The 16,041-nt window shown below is 49.8% G+C and overlaps 2 protein-coding genes across 4 annotated transcripts in view; one reads left to right on the top strand and one right to left on the bottom strand.

Moving 5' to 3' along the window:
* The window catches only part of CHST13 (carbohydrate sulfotransferase 13), a 61,085-nt gene extending 56,169 nt beyond the window's left edge, over positions 1-4,916 (top strand). For all 3 annotated transcript variants that reach the window (XM_019719526.3, XM_088797874.1, XM_088797875.1), the window contains one exon: positions 3,392-4,916. In XM_019719526.3, the coding sequence (XP_019575085.3) occupies positions 3,392-4,237 (846 nt within the window). In that variant the 3' untranslated portion in view covers positions 4,238-4,916. The remainder of the gene's footprint in view (positions 1-3,391) is intronic.
* Positions 4,917-10,051: 5,135 nt separating this feature from the next.
* C4H3orf22 (chromosome 4 C3orf22 homolog) lies at positions 10,052-14,767 on the bottom strand. The gene is made up of 3 exons (XM_074339763.2): positions 14,679-14,767; positions 12,664-12,795; positions 10,052-10,242 (listed from the first exon to the last, which is right to left on the bottom strand). The coding sequence occupies exons 1-3, from the start codon at positions 14,765-14,767 to the stop codon at positions 10,074-10,076; spliced, it is 390 nt and encodes a 129-aa protein (XP_074195864.1). The 3' UTR covers positions 10,052-10,073.
* Positions 14,768-16,041: the final 1,274 nt, after the last annotated feature.

Below are 16,041 nucleotides of genomic sequence, written 5' to 3'. Positions count from 1 at the left end.
AGGGTGACTGGCTTGCCCTGGGCCATATAGCAGGTCCAGGGCAGGCCAGGCTCTCATCAGGGCCCCAGCTTCCACTAGCTCTGCAGGCTTTTGAGGGACAGATGGGGCTAGCTCAGCCCCTCACAGCCTGAGGACCCAGTAAGATGTCAAGGCGCTAGAAGCTTGGCACCTTCCAGCTGGAGAAATAATAGTAATAAAAACAGTCTGGCCAACAAGTACTAACTGCGTATGAGGCGCTCTAGTTCTGTGAACTCACTTAGCCCTCACAGCAACCCTGTAAGGTGGGGCTGTTGTTATCCCGATATACAGATGAGGAAACCAAGACACAGGGAGGCTAAGGACCCTGAGAAAGTCACAGAGGTCACAGGGACTAGGGCCAGGCTAAGGATCCAGGCAGCTGCATCCATCCGGTCTGGGAGGTATGAGGGTGTCACTGCTAGATGCAGCCCCAGACCAGCAGACTTGGCCCTGGCTTAGCCCCAAGAGACATGAGCTGGAGCCCCAGCTTCCATACAGGGGAGTTGTAGACAACTCATTTCCTTTGAGCCTCAGTGTTCTCACCTGTAAAATGGAAAGAGTATTCACTACCTAGGTATTCAGGGGACTGCAAACAACCAGCAGAGATGCTCAGAGACCAGCATCCCCATTGACAGCAGCAACACTGCCCACCAGCATCATGTGGATGTTGACTTCTGTCAGATACTTGTTGCCTCATGGATACAAGATGACTGCCAGGGCCCTGACATCTCACAGGACAGCATCCTAAGCAGAAGGGAGAGGGGATGGGACAAAGGGTCTCCTTCAGGAGCCCTCACTTTTTCTCCTGAAGGAAAGTCTTTCCTGGAAGCCATCCAGCACACTTCCCCTTACATCAACTTGGCCAGAACCAGGCCACATGCTCATCCCTGGACACTTTAATAAAGGTGTGACTGGTTCCTCCCTGGGGCTGGGCATATGGTCTAACACAGTTGGGGTCTGCTGTCAAGGAAGGAGGGGGGCTGACAGGTCAATGGCCAACATTCCATGTCACAAGAAATGTGCTGGGTTTTCTGAAAGCTGAAATCAGACCTTGGCTGTGGGGCCCCTGGATACAGTCCTTTGCTGGCACCCATGTGGAGCCAGGCTTTTGAAGCCAATTCTATGAGACAGTGCTTCAAAAGGTGGAAATGCAATCCTCTAAGTGCCCTCAGGCCCCCTATAGCCATGGCTGAATTTGGCAACCAACCCCACAGCCAGCTTTTGAAAAAGTAATATAAGCACATGATAGGGCATTCGATACTCCCACAGAATGTCCAGTGAAGAGCACCTCTCCTTCCCACACTGTCCCCCATTTCCCCTGGAAGTGGCCAGTTCCCTATGTCCTTCCAGACATGTTCTAGGCATGTATTAGCATCAAATGCTGTATCATGTGCTTATGCTACTTTTTCAAAATCTCACCTATAGGAACATATGACCTCTATTTTAACTTTTCATTTTGAAAAATTCAAACATATGCAAAAGTAGAGAGAATAGTACAATGAACCCCCATGTTTCCATCACCCAGTCTGAACAGTGGTCAACTCCTGTCCAACCTTGTATCATCCTGACCCTTCCCCCTCCTGCCTACCTGACATTATCTTGAAGCAAATCCCAGCCTTGTTGATTCTGTGACTATTTCAATATATATCTAAATGAGAAACTCCCCACAGCTCATCTTTTTCAAACATTTAAAAATTTTCTTTCCCTACCCTTTATAAACCCAAAGTGTGGCATATGAAGTCCTGTTCTTCCCTTTAACTTTTTGCACTTAAGTCTTTCTTATCTGTCTGAAATGGAACATTCTGAAGTCTTTACTTTAGCTGAGCTATAACTCACATACCATAAAATTCCCTTTTTTAAAGTGTACAGTTCAGTGGCTTTAGTATATTTACAAGGCTGTACAACCATCACCACCACCTAATTGCAGAACATTTTCATCACTCCAAAAAGAAACCCAGTACTTATTAGCAGTCATTCCCCATTTCCTTGTCCTCCCATGAAACCACCAATCTACTTTCCATCTCTATGGATCTATTATGGACATTTCATGTAAATGGAATCATACATGTGATCTTTTGTGTCTGGCTTCTTTCACTTAGTGTGCATGTTTTCAAGGTTCATCCATGTTTTAGCATGCATCAGAACATCATTCCTTTTTATGGCTGAGTAATATTCCATTGTATGGATAGACTACGTATTATTTATCCATTCATCAGCCGATGGACATTTGGGTTGTTTCCACTCTTTGTTATGAATAATGTTGCTGTGAACATTTGTATACAAGTTTTTGTGTACTTATGTTTTTAGTTACCTTAGGTATACCTAGGAATGGAATTGCTGGATCATATATATATACTTTTTTTGAGGAGCTGCCAAACTGCTTTCAACAACAGCTGTATGATTTTACACTTTCACCAGCAGTAAGTGAAGTTTCCACTTTCCTGCATCCTCACCAATATTTATTATCTTTTTATTTTTATATTATGAAGGCTTCTAATGCAATTTTCAGAAGTTAAGAACACTTTCTCCTAAGAACTCTTAGACTGAAAACAACCAAGAAGCGGGTTGGGGATAGGGGGTGGAGGGCTAGTCTTAGAGGTAGACACTTTGTTTAGGGCATAAAGGACTTGAACAAAGGAGGGAGTGTTGCTGGAGGAACTGGCCTGGGTATTGGTACAGCTGAAGAGGGCTGGGAGGGGCTGGCCAAAGTGTCCTCCTAATATTACCTAATTCATAGAGTTGTAAAGGGCATAGCAAGGTGCCTGGCACACAATAAGTGCTAGATAAATGCTGGATGTTATTATTTCACAGAGGAGTGACAGGATCAGAGACAGCAAGCTTCCTGACCAAGCACTGAGATTAGAATTTGTTGGGGGGAGTGGGGAGGTGTAGAAATCAAGACCCAAAGGAACATGCCAATTCATAAATATAGAATTAGCTCATTTTATTATCGAACAAAAAATATCCCGATAGCCTGCAAGTGGCTTCATTTTTCAACTCTATTTCCATGGAATTAAAGCTTATACACTTTACTACTTTTAGTAAACAGCAGATATTCAATTTGTGCGCACTACGAAGTCATACTTTATCAGGCTTACTCTGACCTTATCACATTCATTATCAGTACCTCCTCTGTTCTGAGTGCCGGGCGAGTGACTAGTCACATCTTTCCACAAGCCTCTGCAAAGTTAGATTTATTAGACGCCCCCAACCCAGGTCCAGGAAAGATGCCTGGGCCCCACATCACATAGTGATCGGTGGCAGAGCTGGGGTTCCAGTCCAGGTCCCCTGCCTGCCTTCTGGCCCCGGCTCACGCGTCCCTGGCCACACCAGACTGGGCAGCAGCCCTCACCCGTCCGCCTATCTCCCGCAGGGCCCGCTCTCGGCCCTGGCTGAGGTGCACCGGCAGCGGCGAGATCTGCTGCAACGTGCCTGCAGCCGCCACACACGCCGGCAGCGCCTGCTGCAGCCGCAGGACCTGCAGCACGTGCTGGTGGACGATACGCACGGCCTCCTCTATTGCTACGTGCCCAAGGTGGCCTGCACCAACTGGAAGCGCGTACTGCTGGCACTGAATGGCAGTGCACGCGGGGACCCACGCTCCATCCCTGCGCACGAGGTGCACGCTCCAGGCCGCCTGCCCTCTCTGGCCGACTTTAGCCCCGCAGAGATCAACCGGCGCCTGCGGGCCTACCTGGCCTTTCTCTTCGTGCGCGAGCCCTTCGAGCGCTTGGCCTCCGCCTACAGCAACAAGTTTGTGCGGCCCTACAGCTCGGCCTTCCAGCAACGTTATGGCACGCGCATTGTGCGGCGCCTGCGGCCGCGCCCACACCCGGACGCGTTGGCCCGCGGCCACGACGTACGCTTCGCGGAGTTCCTGGCTTACCTGCTGGACCCGCGCACGCGCCGCGACGAGCCCTTCAACGAGCACTGGGAGCGCGCCCACGCTCTCTGCCACCCGTGCCGCCTGCGCTACGACATCGTGGGTAAGTTCGAGACGCTGGCAGAGGATGCGACCTTCGTGCTGGGCTTTGTGGGTTTGCCCGGCCTGCGCTTCCCTGCGCCTCCGCCCCCGGCAAAAGCGGCCACCACTCATGACCAAGCTGCGCGCCTCTTCCAGGACATCAGCCCCTTCTACCAGCGACGCCTCTTCGACCTCTACAGGATGGACTTCCTGCTGTTCAACTATTCCACGCCGTCTTACCTGCGGCTGCACTAGCCTGCCGCCCGGGGGCCCTCCAGGGTACATTGTGGAAGGGCCCGAGAATGGGTATTTCTAATGGGCCCCGGGGACTCCACTCTGACAACCACTGCGTTGGGCTGCCATCACACCTGTCTGGGTTTGGGTGCAGCCCACCTCAGGTGCTGTTCATCTGTGTACCTGCCGCCTGTCCCGCCTGTCCCTTGATGCTTGCTTCCTTTAATTGCTCTAGCTGTCAGGTGCTTCCCCAGGATCCCTGGGTGGGTGGAGTTTCAGGTTGCAAAGAGGCCATTTTTTGTCAGCTCTCTCTCCAAATCTGTCCACGGTGCAACAGGACAGAATACTGGCTCGAGGCAGCCTGTGACCCATCCCAGTACCCTCCCCAAATCACCCTCTCTTGTTAGGACAGCCCTGGTCAAGGAGAGAAGCCCTCCCATGCTGGACTTGGGCTGGGGCCATCCTTGTCTCTGGGCCTGGCTCAAGAGCCAGCTGTGAGCTGTTTTCACTCTGCCTGTCACAGAGCAGGGCTGCCTTTCCTGTGGCTGGCCCCACCCTTGGTCTCAGTCTGGCCAGATGCTAGGTCGCCTCTGTGTGCCCACAGAGGCCAGGGGTGCAATACGATCGATGGCAGGTTTTATAGGGCCTTGGTGAGCTGGGAAGCTCATGTTATTGAAATAAATGTGTTTTGTTCTTCTGACATTTTGGAGTTTCTCCACTTCATTTTGCCATTTGCTGCTCTGGGGCATGGGGCTGTCTGATTTTGGGCCTCTTACTGATCCTCAGTTTCCCCTGCTGCCAAATGGCCTAAGAATTCCAGAGGGCTATGAAAATCAGATAAGAGAGATGGAGAACCTGGCTTACTGTCACAGGAGCCCACACGTGCAAGGGGCTACTTGAGGAGTCGAGTATGGAAGGGGTGCACCATGGTGTGGAGGACTAAATTGTGAGTGAGGGGAAAACAGTGATGACTTCGGGAAAATCTAACTTTTCACTGTGTCTGGGCCAAAGATTAAAGCCCAGACCAGCTCAGTGAAGCCCTGTGCCTTGGGCTGCCTCGTGTGTATGTGTGTGCGTGTGTGCGTGTGTGTGTGTGTGTGTGTGTGTGTGTGTGTGTGTTTTGCAGCATGTGTTGGGCCGCTTGGTAATGAGAATCCACCCTCCTGGCTTTGGGCAGACAGCCAGCCTTGGGAGTCCCTTAGGAGGGACTGAATGTCCCCTTAGTGACTGGTTGAGTGACTGGATGGTATCCTTTCTCAGTTTCCTTGGATTATCAGTAACTTTGGGAAGAACAGGGTATGCTTGCGGTTTTGAAAAACAAGCATGAAAACACACCGAGGAAGGGCATCTTCGCAGGGATGAGACCAAACCAGCTGTGGTACCTCCACCCTGTAGTGAGGGCCTGTGTGTGCTGTGCTGGCCTGTGGAGACTTTGGCCAGGGACTAGCAGCTCAGCCCTGTTCACACCCCAGTCTTTGCTAGTGCTAGTCTCCATTCCTGGGATGCCCTCCTTCCCCAGGCTGGTCCTTGGGTCCCTCCTTCTTAGGAGCCTGCCTGAGGCCTTCAGGATGCCCCTCTCAGAGCTCCCCCCCATGCTATATCCATGGGTCCTCCTAGTGTGGGTCAGTGGTGGCCAACTCCTGTGGCCCTGGGAAGGGGTGGCCACTGGGCTTCCCATGAAGCCTCATTCCACTGAAGGCGCTCAGAAACCCCAGGACCAGGATGGTTACCAGGACACCCTGGACCACAACCCTATCATGCCTATCCATGCTTAAGGAGGGAGGGGCCGCCATCTTTCTTACAAGCCCCTGTTACCCACACATTCCCTCACACGCTACACACATACCGTGATTGTTACATGCCACTTCACGCTTGGTTGTTACACATCTGCTTTGATGACACACATCTTTGTTCCAAGCTCATTCAGCACCCACACAACCTCTGATGTGACTTATTTACTCAAAGTTAACCCCCATCCAGATATCACACCCTTGGGTGCATCACAATTAGAAGTCACCCTTTGCCATCACACCATCAGCTGTCATCCCTTCAGTGCCTCCTGTATGCTGACACTTGTCACATGCACTCACACTCTGTCATTGGGGCAGGCTGTCCATTACCCCAGCCCCCATGGATGTCCCCTGTACACCCTTGAGTTTGCATGCACTCGCTGTCACACACTTGGCTGAATCCCCAACACACAGCCCTCACCTCTGCTGTGAGTACAAGGCCCACAGCCCTGGCTGGTACACTGGAGGTGCCTCTTGCTACTTTCACCTCACTAGTTTTGGGGAATTCATCCTGCTCTGGCTATCCTCTGGTTTGTCTCCCTTCTGGGTGGCACCAGAACATGTCTGTCCTCACAGATCACAGACTGCCTGCCTTCCCCAAGTGGTGTGATCCTGGCTGGGTCATGGGATGACCTAAGAAAGACAGGGTCTCATGAGAAGAACTGAACAAGACATGAGAGCATTCAGACAGGCTCTTAATCTGGCACCCCCTGCAGACAAGTGATTTTTCTATTAAAACCAGTTTCTAAAGAGATTAAGAGCATGAACGAAAGGTCACATGCATTTTAACTTACTCAAAATTGTATTCTCCAATTTTCCAGTCTGTCAGAACTGGGTAGTACTGATCAGCAACCTCCCCAGGATGGAAGTAGCATGGATAGATTGGGTTACAAAGACTTGTTTAAAACAAGTTTCAATGCTTTTTTGCTTTTTCTGGCTTTTTTGTCAGGAAAATGTTTCCCAGATTTTTATAGTTATGGTGTTGGTTTTCGTTTGTTTTGTTTTTCAGTTTTATTTTGTGGCTTTGTCATCCAGGCAGCTTCCTGGGAGGCATAGTGCCATGGTTTAAAATTTTGCTAAAATCCTTGGTTATTTGTAACAACACTACTTCATGCATTATTCAGTTTCAGAATTGCAGCCAACTGCATTTGCTGGTTTCAGCAACTGGCTGGACGGCCTCCGGGTGAAAGAAAAGCCCAGAGTTGTTCACATTGCTGTGTCACCAAAATACTCCAATAGGTAAATGGGCCCAGGTCTCAGGGTGCTGCCTTTTCCAGTGATGCAACAGCTCTCTTACTAGGATAAAGGTGCAACTGCCTGTGACAAAGTCTCAATAATGGCTTCAACCATGTGGTCTCTCCTGTTCAGGGAAAGGTGCTCAGAACTGGTGGAGTGCAGACTCCTTCGCTCCTCTTGTTCCACCATCCCTGGGACGTAGCCCCCTTCGATGTGGTATATGAAAGAGCAATTCACTTTCCTACAAGGTGAGTTGACCCCTGATCACCTGTTCCTTAGGAGGCTTCAATTATGTGCTGATTTGTGTTCTGTTGTAACTGTGCTCATGCTATGAGAACAACTGAGGGTCTGGATGGTTGCTCCTAAAGCGCCCCATATTGCTACACGGGCCCCATGACCATTTCTATGTTTAATAAAATAATTTCACATAAAGAATAATGCTAAGCCATCCCTTTGTTGTCAAACATTTATGAGGAGGTTATTGCCCATTTTTCTGTGAGGAATTTCTCAATGTGTGCTTCCTGAAGATTTAACATACAAACATTCAACACATGGTGGGACCAACAGGTAGTTCCTTACTCCATTCACATCCTTTGTTTAAATAAACTCTCAGGGAGGTATCACTGAAGATCAGGCACATTTTATGATTCTGGATTTGGGAACATGTATGATGAGCTTTTTCTACCCACAGAACAGTTGGCTTTGCTGCACATGCTGGAGGAGCCCTGCATGTCCTCCTGCTTCATTTCCTAACCACTGGGCCACGGCAAAGTATAGCCGGAGGGGGATCAAAGGGAGGCATGTGCATCAGGACCACTCGGGGAAAACAGTGTGGTGCCAGCTGGTAAAGATGGGCACTCAGGAAACCTCTGGCCAGCAGTTCCTCTTTGGGGACAACATGCCTGTGAAACAGGGCAGGAGTGCTCAGAGCAGCAGCATCCACAATAGCAAAAAGTAGAAACAACCAAATGTCTAGTAAATAAAGAATGGGCAAATCGCGGGTTATTATATAGCGAAAATTAAATGATTATATGAACAACAACTATATGCACTATCATGACTCAGCAACTTGCTGTTGAGGGGAAAAGAAAGTTGCATGTAGTGTGGTACAATCTTATATCATTAAAAAAAAACCAGTGTATTGTTTTGAGATACTATTGTTAGAAGGGGAGGAGAGAGATGTGGCCACCTAGTGGGGACGGGGAGCAGGGGACAGGTGGGGAAGGATCTCCCAGACTGGTGTACAGTTCAGTCACGTGTGTCTCTTCATCATTATGCTGGTTCATAGAGACACGTTACTGTATTTTGCATATATCAAATATGACTAGCTTTAAACATTGGAGGAAAACGCCTTAAGACGTCCGCAGTCCAAATGGAGATCAATCTGGCTCCGACTCCGAGGACGGAACCCTGGGGGGAAGGGAGTCTCTGCTCCTGCAGGCCCCAGGGCTGCTGCTGGGACGTAGACTCTACCCACAGAAAGACCTGCACCACACCAGGGGGCCTGATCCCCACCTGGGCTCTGTGGGCCTGGAGGGAAGGGGTCTGGAGCCGTTTGCTGGGCAGTCCTCCACACCCTTTCCCCAGGCCCAGGAGCATACAACAGAACTGTCTTCTGCCTCCTGCAGATTGGGAACCACTGTCCAGTCCTCCAGGGCCTGGGGAGAGTCCACTGTCAATCCTCATAAGGGACCTCATTCCACCTCCTTTTGAGAACAATAGGGCCACTTGCCCACCTTGCTAAGTGTGGCTACCCTGGTCATCTCCAAGGTAATGACCATCTCTCTTCTAGAGAGAAGACTACAGTTAGTGTCCCCACTTTTATTTACCCTCCCCAGGACTCTAAGAGAAATTTCTAGTCCCTGCCTTTGTAGAACAGAAAGGAAACCCCTTATATCTTCAGTAGGCATTTTCCTACATAGTGTTGCTATTCTGCATGCTAAAGGGATTATACCAGCCTCTGACTTTTCAGCAGGCCGTGAGTATGCCTGTTTTATTCCATGCTACTTCTCTTTAAACAGTTTGAATTTGTAATACACCAACAATAGGGTATTAGCTTCATGTATTAAAAATTTACAAAGTGGTATGCCTCCCTCAGGCCTGTCCCCAAGCTCCCCAGCTCTTCTACCCAAAGGTAACAATTGTTGCCTGCTCCACACATCCACACACACACACCTGCACATCCACACAGATGCAAACATACATCCACACGTACATACATATAGACACGCACACATGTGTGCATACACAGACCCACACACATACCTTTTTTTAATATATTAGATATATTAGATAATATATTAGATATACTCTTCTGCTGTTCTTGTTAAACTATCTTAATATACTTTGTAGGTTGTTCCAGATCAGTATATAAAGAGCAGTTTCTTCATTTCAATGGATGCCTAGTCTTTCAGGATACACCTGTGGTATGATTTAACAGTCCCCCATTAATGGAGATTTAAGTGGTTTCCATTATTTTGCTGTTTCCTACAGCAGAGTGAATATTGTTGTCCAAATATTTTTACTTACATGTATGAGTATATCTGTGGGATGAATTCTTGGAAATGACATTCACACCCTTTTCATTCCTCACACCAATCATGTAAGAATAAACATTATGACCCTGTTTTATAGATGAGAAAATGGAAACTCAGAAAGGCAAAGTGATAAGTGCAAGAGGAAGTGGGATTTAAATCTGCAAAGTTTATTCGCTTGGTATGGTTTCTGAGGAGATGGGTATCTCCTCCGGGCTGTTCCCCATACTACAGTTCACCTCTGCCAGGAGTACCAAGGACAAGGTGGCCGAGAGGGAGGCTGCACAGAGCCGGGCTCTAGGAGAGGCCTCTGGAGGAGTGGTTAACATGGGTGCCAGGGAGGGCAGCGTGGATGCCTGACCTGGGGAAGCGGCGGCTCAGTAGCTTGAGTTCCCAAAGGTTGCTCAGTGGAGGTGGCGGCAGCGGGAGGAAGATGGACAGTGATGTGACATCTGTGGCCCCAAGCCTAGAGAAGCCACACACAGCCCCGCGTTGACCCTCAGGACCCTACTAGTCCACAGACGTCAACCAAGACTCTGCTCCCAGCTCAGATCTGCCACAGCCCTGCACACTCTGCCACCTTCCCAGCCATCATTCTCCTAGATGCTCTGACATATTTTTTTTTTTTTAAGTGTGTTTCTCCAGGACCCATCAGCTCCAAGTCAAGCAGTTATTTCAATCTAGTTGTGGAGGGCGCAGCTCACAATAGCCCATGCGGGGATCGAACCAGCAACCTTGTTGTTAAGAGCACTGCGCTCCAACCTACTGAGCTAACCAGCCGCCCCTCTCCTAGATGATCAAGCCAAACACCCAGCATTCCCCCAGTAACTCTCATGCCTTGTTTCATACCTGGCTGGAGATGTGGTCCACTGGGCCTGCCCACTCAGCCAATGTCATCCAAGTGCCTGCCAGTAGGCGTACCACCTCCAGTAGGGGCACCAGCCTTGTGCAGCCACCTGCCCACATGAGACCATCCTTCTCCTGCCTCCCATGTGGGACTGCCCTCCCCCTACTCAGCCCCAGGCCTGCAGAGCACCCACCCCTCCTCGTAGTCAGTCTTCTCTCACAGCTAAACACATGTCTGGACATGCCACCCTGCGCCTCCACTCTGGTCAGTTCCCCAGTGAAGGGGTAGTGGGAGTTTGGAGGATGGAGGGCAGGTGGGCATGTCTCCCAGCTGCTCCCCACTGCAGTGCTGCCGATGGCAGGGGCCACCGCCGCAGCCCCTGCCCACCCTTCCTGGCCCAGGGAATGAAAGGCTCCCTACTGGTGCTGAGCCCTGGTGGAGTAGCTCATCCTGCCCTCACACTGACCTCAGCTTCCAGTAGCTCTCAGACACATTCCCATTCTTCCATTCTCTGTTCCTGTTGCCCTCCTGGAGAGCTCTTCCCAGACCCTGCATGGTGGGCCTCTATGGACATGGGTTCAGGGTGTGAGGGAGGCCTCAGTCTCTCCCCTTGCCCCAGCACAAAGAACTGGGCCACAGGCACAGCCTGATGGGCCCTGCTTTGGACCCCCATCTGAAGCTGATCCCAGTCTGCAGAAGTAGAAGCTGAGACGCAGGGATAGCTGTGCCTTCCAACCATGGCCTCAGCAGCTCAGCCCTACTCTTTCAGTTCAGAGGTTTAGAGCAAAAGCCTGCTGTCAAATAAAGCTCTAGGGTCCAGGACCAAGGCCAGTGCTAGTGTGGGCAGGGAGCCGGCATTCGTCTGTGTTTCTGTCTGAGCGGGTGTGCATGTGTGTGCGTGCGTGCGTGCATGTGTGTGCATAAATGTACATGTTTATAGTGCCTGTCTGGGTGTCCATTCAAGGAACTGAGCAAGCACTTTGTGACCTGCCTGAGGTGATATACAGTGTGTGGAGTCATGGGCATTGCCAGTCAGAACAGAGAGCCCCTTAAGCCCTGAGGCTCTGCCACGTCTAGTGTCAACTCTATTTGCTAGAGAAGTCAGAGGGAGGGGCTAAAGCAGTTGGAATGGAGACTCTCTACCGACTGGTCAAGGAAGCCTTTTAGTATATAATAGCTGCTGTGCCAGCTAAGTGACAGCCGATAGGGTCCCAGTTTAGGGTGAGTGTGTGTGTCTGTGCATCTTTGTGTTTGCATGTGCCCTGTTTCCCTGAAAATAAGACCTAGCCGGACAATCAGCTCTAATGCATCTTTTGGAGCAAAAATTAATATAAGACCCAGTCTTGTATTATACATATTATATTATTATATTATATTATGTTATATTAATTATATTAATTATACTATATTATATTAAAGACCCGGTCTTATATTATAGTAAAATAAGACTGGGTCTTACATTAATTTTTGCTCCAAAAGACGCATTAGAGCTGATTGTCCGGCTAGGTCTTATTTTCGGGGAAACAAGGTATGGACCTTTCTAAGGGTATCTGATGGTTTAGCTGTGTCTTCCTGTGCATTGAGTGCATGTGGGTATGTATATTTAGGTGTACGTGGTCAGGGCTACTTGGTGTGGGGGTTCCCTGCCAGTGCCCCCACACTCAGGGCAGGCTGCATGGAGTCCAGAAACTTGCTGACTCTCCTTCTGCTTTGCCTCTGCCATGTGGAAGGATGGCACTAAGCTCCTGCCCTCCACCCATAGGCCTGCTTCCCATCTTGTGGACAAGGCCCATTCCAAGGGAGGCCAGGGCATACCTACAGGTCCTGTGCAGCCTCGCCTAGAAGCTGCCTGGCTCTGAGTGGGACCATTGGACTTTAGAGTCTTCTTTCTGAGTCTCCTTTAGAGCCTCAGTTTCCTCAGCTGTGAAGTGGAGCATGCAAGGAGGATAACATGAGTGTTTGTGCAGACCCAAGGTGGAAGGCCAGGCAGCGAGGTCAGCGGGCGGTGGTAACCATCAGCATCTGGCGCCTGCGACTTACCCTCTAACTGGGATGGATCTTGTTGGTACCAACATCTTCTGCAGGGGCAGCTGCTCCCTTAGTGAGCTGTTCATCTTCGTGACCTCCCAGGGCTGTAGAGACTCCGGGTTGGACTCCGTCAGCCAAGAGAACCTACAATGGACACTTGGCATCTTTAGGTGGCTTGCAGCTGCCAGACAAATGACGTAGCTCCTGCTCACCTGGGACTTCCTATTTGCCAGGCACTGCTCTAAGTTATTTACAAACATTAACTTATATGTCAACTTCACAACCATGTTATGCACTCGTTATAGAAGAGGAAACTGAGACACAGAAAGGTCAAGTGACTTTCCCAAGGTCACACAGCTAGGAAAGGGTGGAGCTGAGAGCAGCTGGCTCCATTGCCAATCCAGCCTAGCCCAGGGTGTTCTCAGCCCCCCAGTTTCAGCCTCCCCTTGTTTTAACCCAAGGGCCAGACACTGCACCTTGCATATTTGCCTCATTGGGCCTCATAGGACAGCATCTGTGGCCTGGAGACAGGGTAGGGGTACAAGATGAGGACAGGTATTTAGCCCAGCCTGCCTCAGGTGCACAGCATGGAGAACACCGTCTCTGGCAGCAAGCAGCCATCCCTCCCTTTGCACGCTCCTAGTGAAGGTGCAAAAGGAGCTGCAGGAGGCTACAGGGGTAGAGGGGACACCTGGGGTCTGGGGTCTGGAAATAGGGACAGATTGTGGGAGGTCTGGTCTTCCTTCCAGGGGCCTCACCTGAGCTCAGCGTTCAGACATGGCCCAAGGCTCCAAGGAGCAGATACCTCACCCAAGGAAGGCAGTCTCAGGCCCCGCAGGCTGCTCGGGCTGCACTGCACTCCCTTGAGGGGTAAGCACTGTCTCCACTTCCACTCTAGCATGGCTGCTCATTGGACTCTCCCCAATGGCCCATGAGCAGCACAGCCCGCATCCTGGGCTCACCTCTTAGTGCCATAGCACTTGTTTCTGGGATCGGGGGTGGGGGTGGGGGATGACCACCAGGAGGATAACTGCAAGGACACAGGATGCCACACTGAGTTCCAGAGAGATGGGCACTTTACACTCCACAGTATACAGGATTCATGTGGCTCTGTATCCTGGATGTCACCAGACGTTCCCTCTCTGCCCATCTGCCACATGTGATCTCCTTCGTGTTTCCCCAGGACTACTGAGGTGGACACCTCTGTTTGGCCACATGGCTTTCTTTTTGTGTGAAGTGCCCCTTCAAGGCTCTGCCCAGCCCCGTGTATTGACCTGTAGTAGTTCCTCTGGAAGCAGAACTTTGTCATTTGTTTCCTGCATGTCCCTCCACTCTGTGGCTCTTCTGATAGATGGGAAAATTTGGCTTTAATGCAGCCACATTGCTCAGGCTTCACCCAGCAGCCAGGGCTCATATGGCCATAGGGTGTGGTGAGGTCTCTTAGCCTCCAACAGATTCATCCCCCAGCCATTAGCTCTCACTGGTCCATGAGGCCATTCCTTCCCCCACTCTTCTACTCTCCTCCCACTGAGCTGAATTTTGGGAATTGAGAACCATCCGGAACCTTCCAAGTTTGCTGCATTTTATCCAGGACCCTGTTAGCTACACAGATGGTGGGATTCCAGGTCTCAGCCTGCCCACTGCTGCAGGTCTCTGCTGGTTCTTAAGTGCCCCTGGGTTTTACAAACTACTGCCCCCACTTCACTCCAACCTCATCACACCTTCAGCACGGGCAGGTGTTCATGAATGTGCCCCTGAGATGGTGCAGGAGAAAGGGCCACTGGCTCAGAAAGAAGCAGCTGCCCACAGCTCTGGAATGGCTCAGGGTACCTATCTAGAGGCCCTCAGCTCAGGTTGGGGGCAGGTGAAGAAGATGGACCCCAGGCTGTCATAGACCACCGAGTTGTTCAGGAAACTCTCTGTGGACCAGAAACACCTTCCCAGCTCCAGCCTATGCACCCCATAATGCATTTCTGGGGAAACCTGAGGGGAGGCAGGACTTGGCTGTAGGGGCCTTGGGATTGTACCTGTATGGAAACTTCCTGGCAAATTTCTCCTGTGTCTTGGTCCTGCTCTTCTTATACTGGGGGCACTTCTTGGGGGCCCTTGTGTCCATCTCAGAAGGGAGTTAAGCTGTGGTAGACCTTTCAGCCATGGCTAGAAGACAAGAGGAGACCTATCAGAATGGGGACGGAGCTGGGAGAAGCCAGTCTGGACCTGAACTAGGCACGTGGCTTACCTTCCAATTCATCCTCGTCTGTAGAGGAGACTGGGGTGTGCAGCCCCACTGGCCTTTTGGGCTAAGTGAGGGTTGGGTCACGCTGGCCTGTCACCCAGTGCCCCGGCCTCACCACACTACACCAGTTATACACACTCTCGTGTTTGTGCATGTGTGAGTATGTATGTATGCATATAGTGTCTATGAGTACATATGTGTATGTGTGGTGAGTGTATGTGAGTATGCATGTGTACTGTGTGTATAAGCATGTGTATGAATGTGTGTGCATGTGTATAGTGTATACGAATATATGAGTATGCATGTAAGTGTATATGAGTGTGTATGTATGTGTGTGTATGTGTATAGTATGTGTATAGTATGTGTATGAGTGTATGACTATGTATGTGTATTGTGTGTGTATGAGTGTGTGTACTAGTGTCTATGTATGTGTGAGTGTGTGTATTTGTATAGTGAGTGTATGACTATATGTGTACAGTGTGTATAAGTATATATATGAGTCTGTTGTGTATATGTATTTGTATATGTGTATAGTGTGTATGAGTATAAAAGTATGTATGTGTATAAGTGTGCATATATATAGTGCATTAGCATGTGTGTGTATGTGTGTATGAGTCAGTATGTGTGTGTATATGTATAGTGTTTGAATGTATAGTGTGTGTATGAGCATGTGTATGAGCTGTGAGCATGTATGTGTATGTATGTGTGTTTGCATGTGTGTGTGTGAGATTGTGTGTATGAATGTATATGTGTAGTGAGAGTATGAGCATGTGTGTGTGTGCATGTGTAGTTTATATGAGTGTGTATGGGTATGTATGTATGAGTATGTGAGCATATGTGTATATGTGTATAGTGTATGGAGTGTATGTGTCTGAGTGTGTCCGTGTGTGAGTGTATGCAGCTCTATGCAGTTTTATCACGAGTCAGCTTCATGTAGCCACCACAATCGAGATGGTGGCTCCCTCATGCTAGTCCCGCCACAGCCACATGTGCTCTCAACCCCATCCTTAACACTGTTAGCACTAATCTGCTCTCATCTCTGTAATGATGTGATTTCAGAGTTACATAGATGGGATCACACAGTAGGCATCCTTTTGAGACTGGCTTCTTTCTCTCTGCATAATTTCCTTAAGAAACATTGTTGTGTCAATAGG

This window comes from Rhinolophus sinicus, chromosome 4 (genome assembly GCF_057876585.1).
Source record: "Rhinolophus sinicus isolate RSI-liver-muscle chromosome 4, RSI-T2T, whole genome shotgun sequence".
Taxonomy (NCBI): Eukaryota; Metazoa; Chordata; class Mammalia; order Chiroptera; family Rhinolophidae; genus Rhinolophus; species Rhinolophus sinicus.
This window is presented reverse-complemented; position numbering and strand designations above follow the sequence as displayed.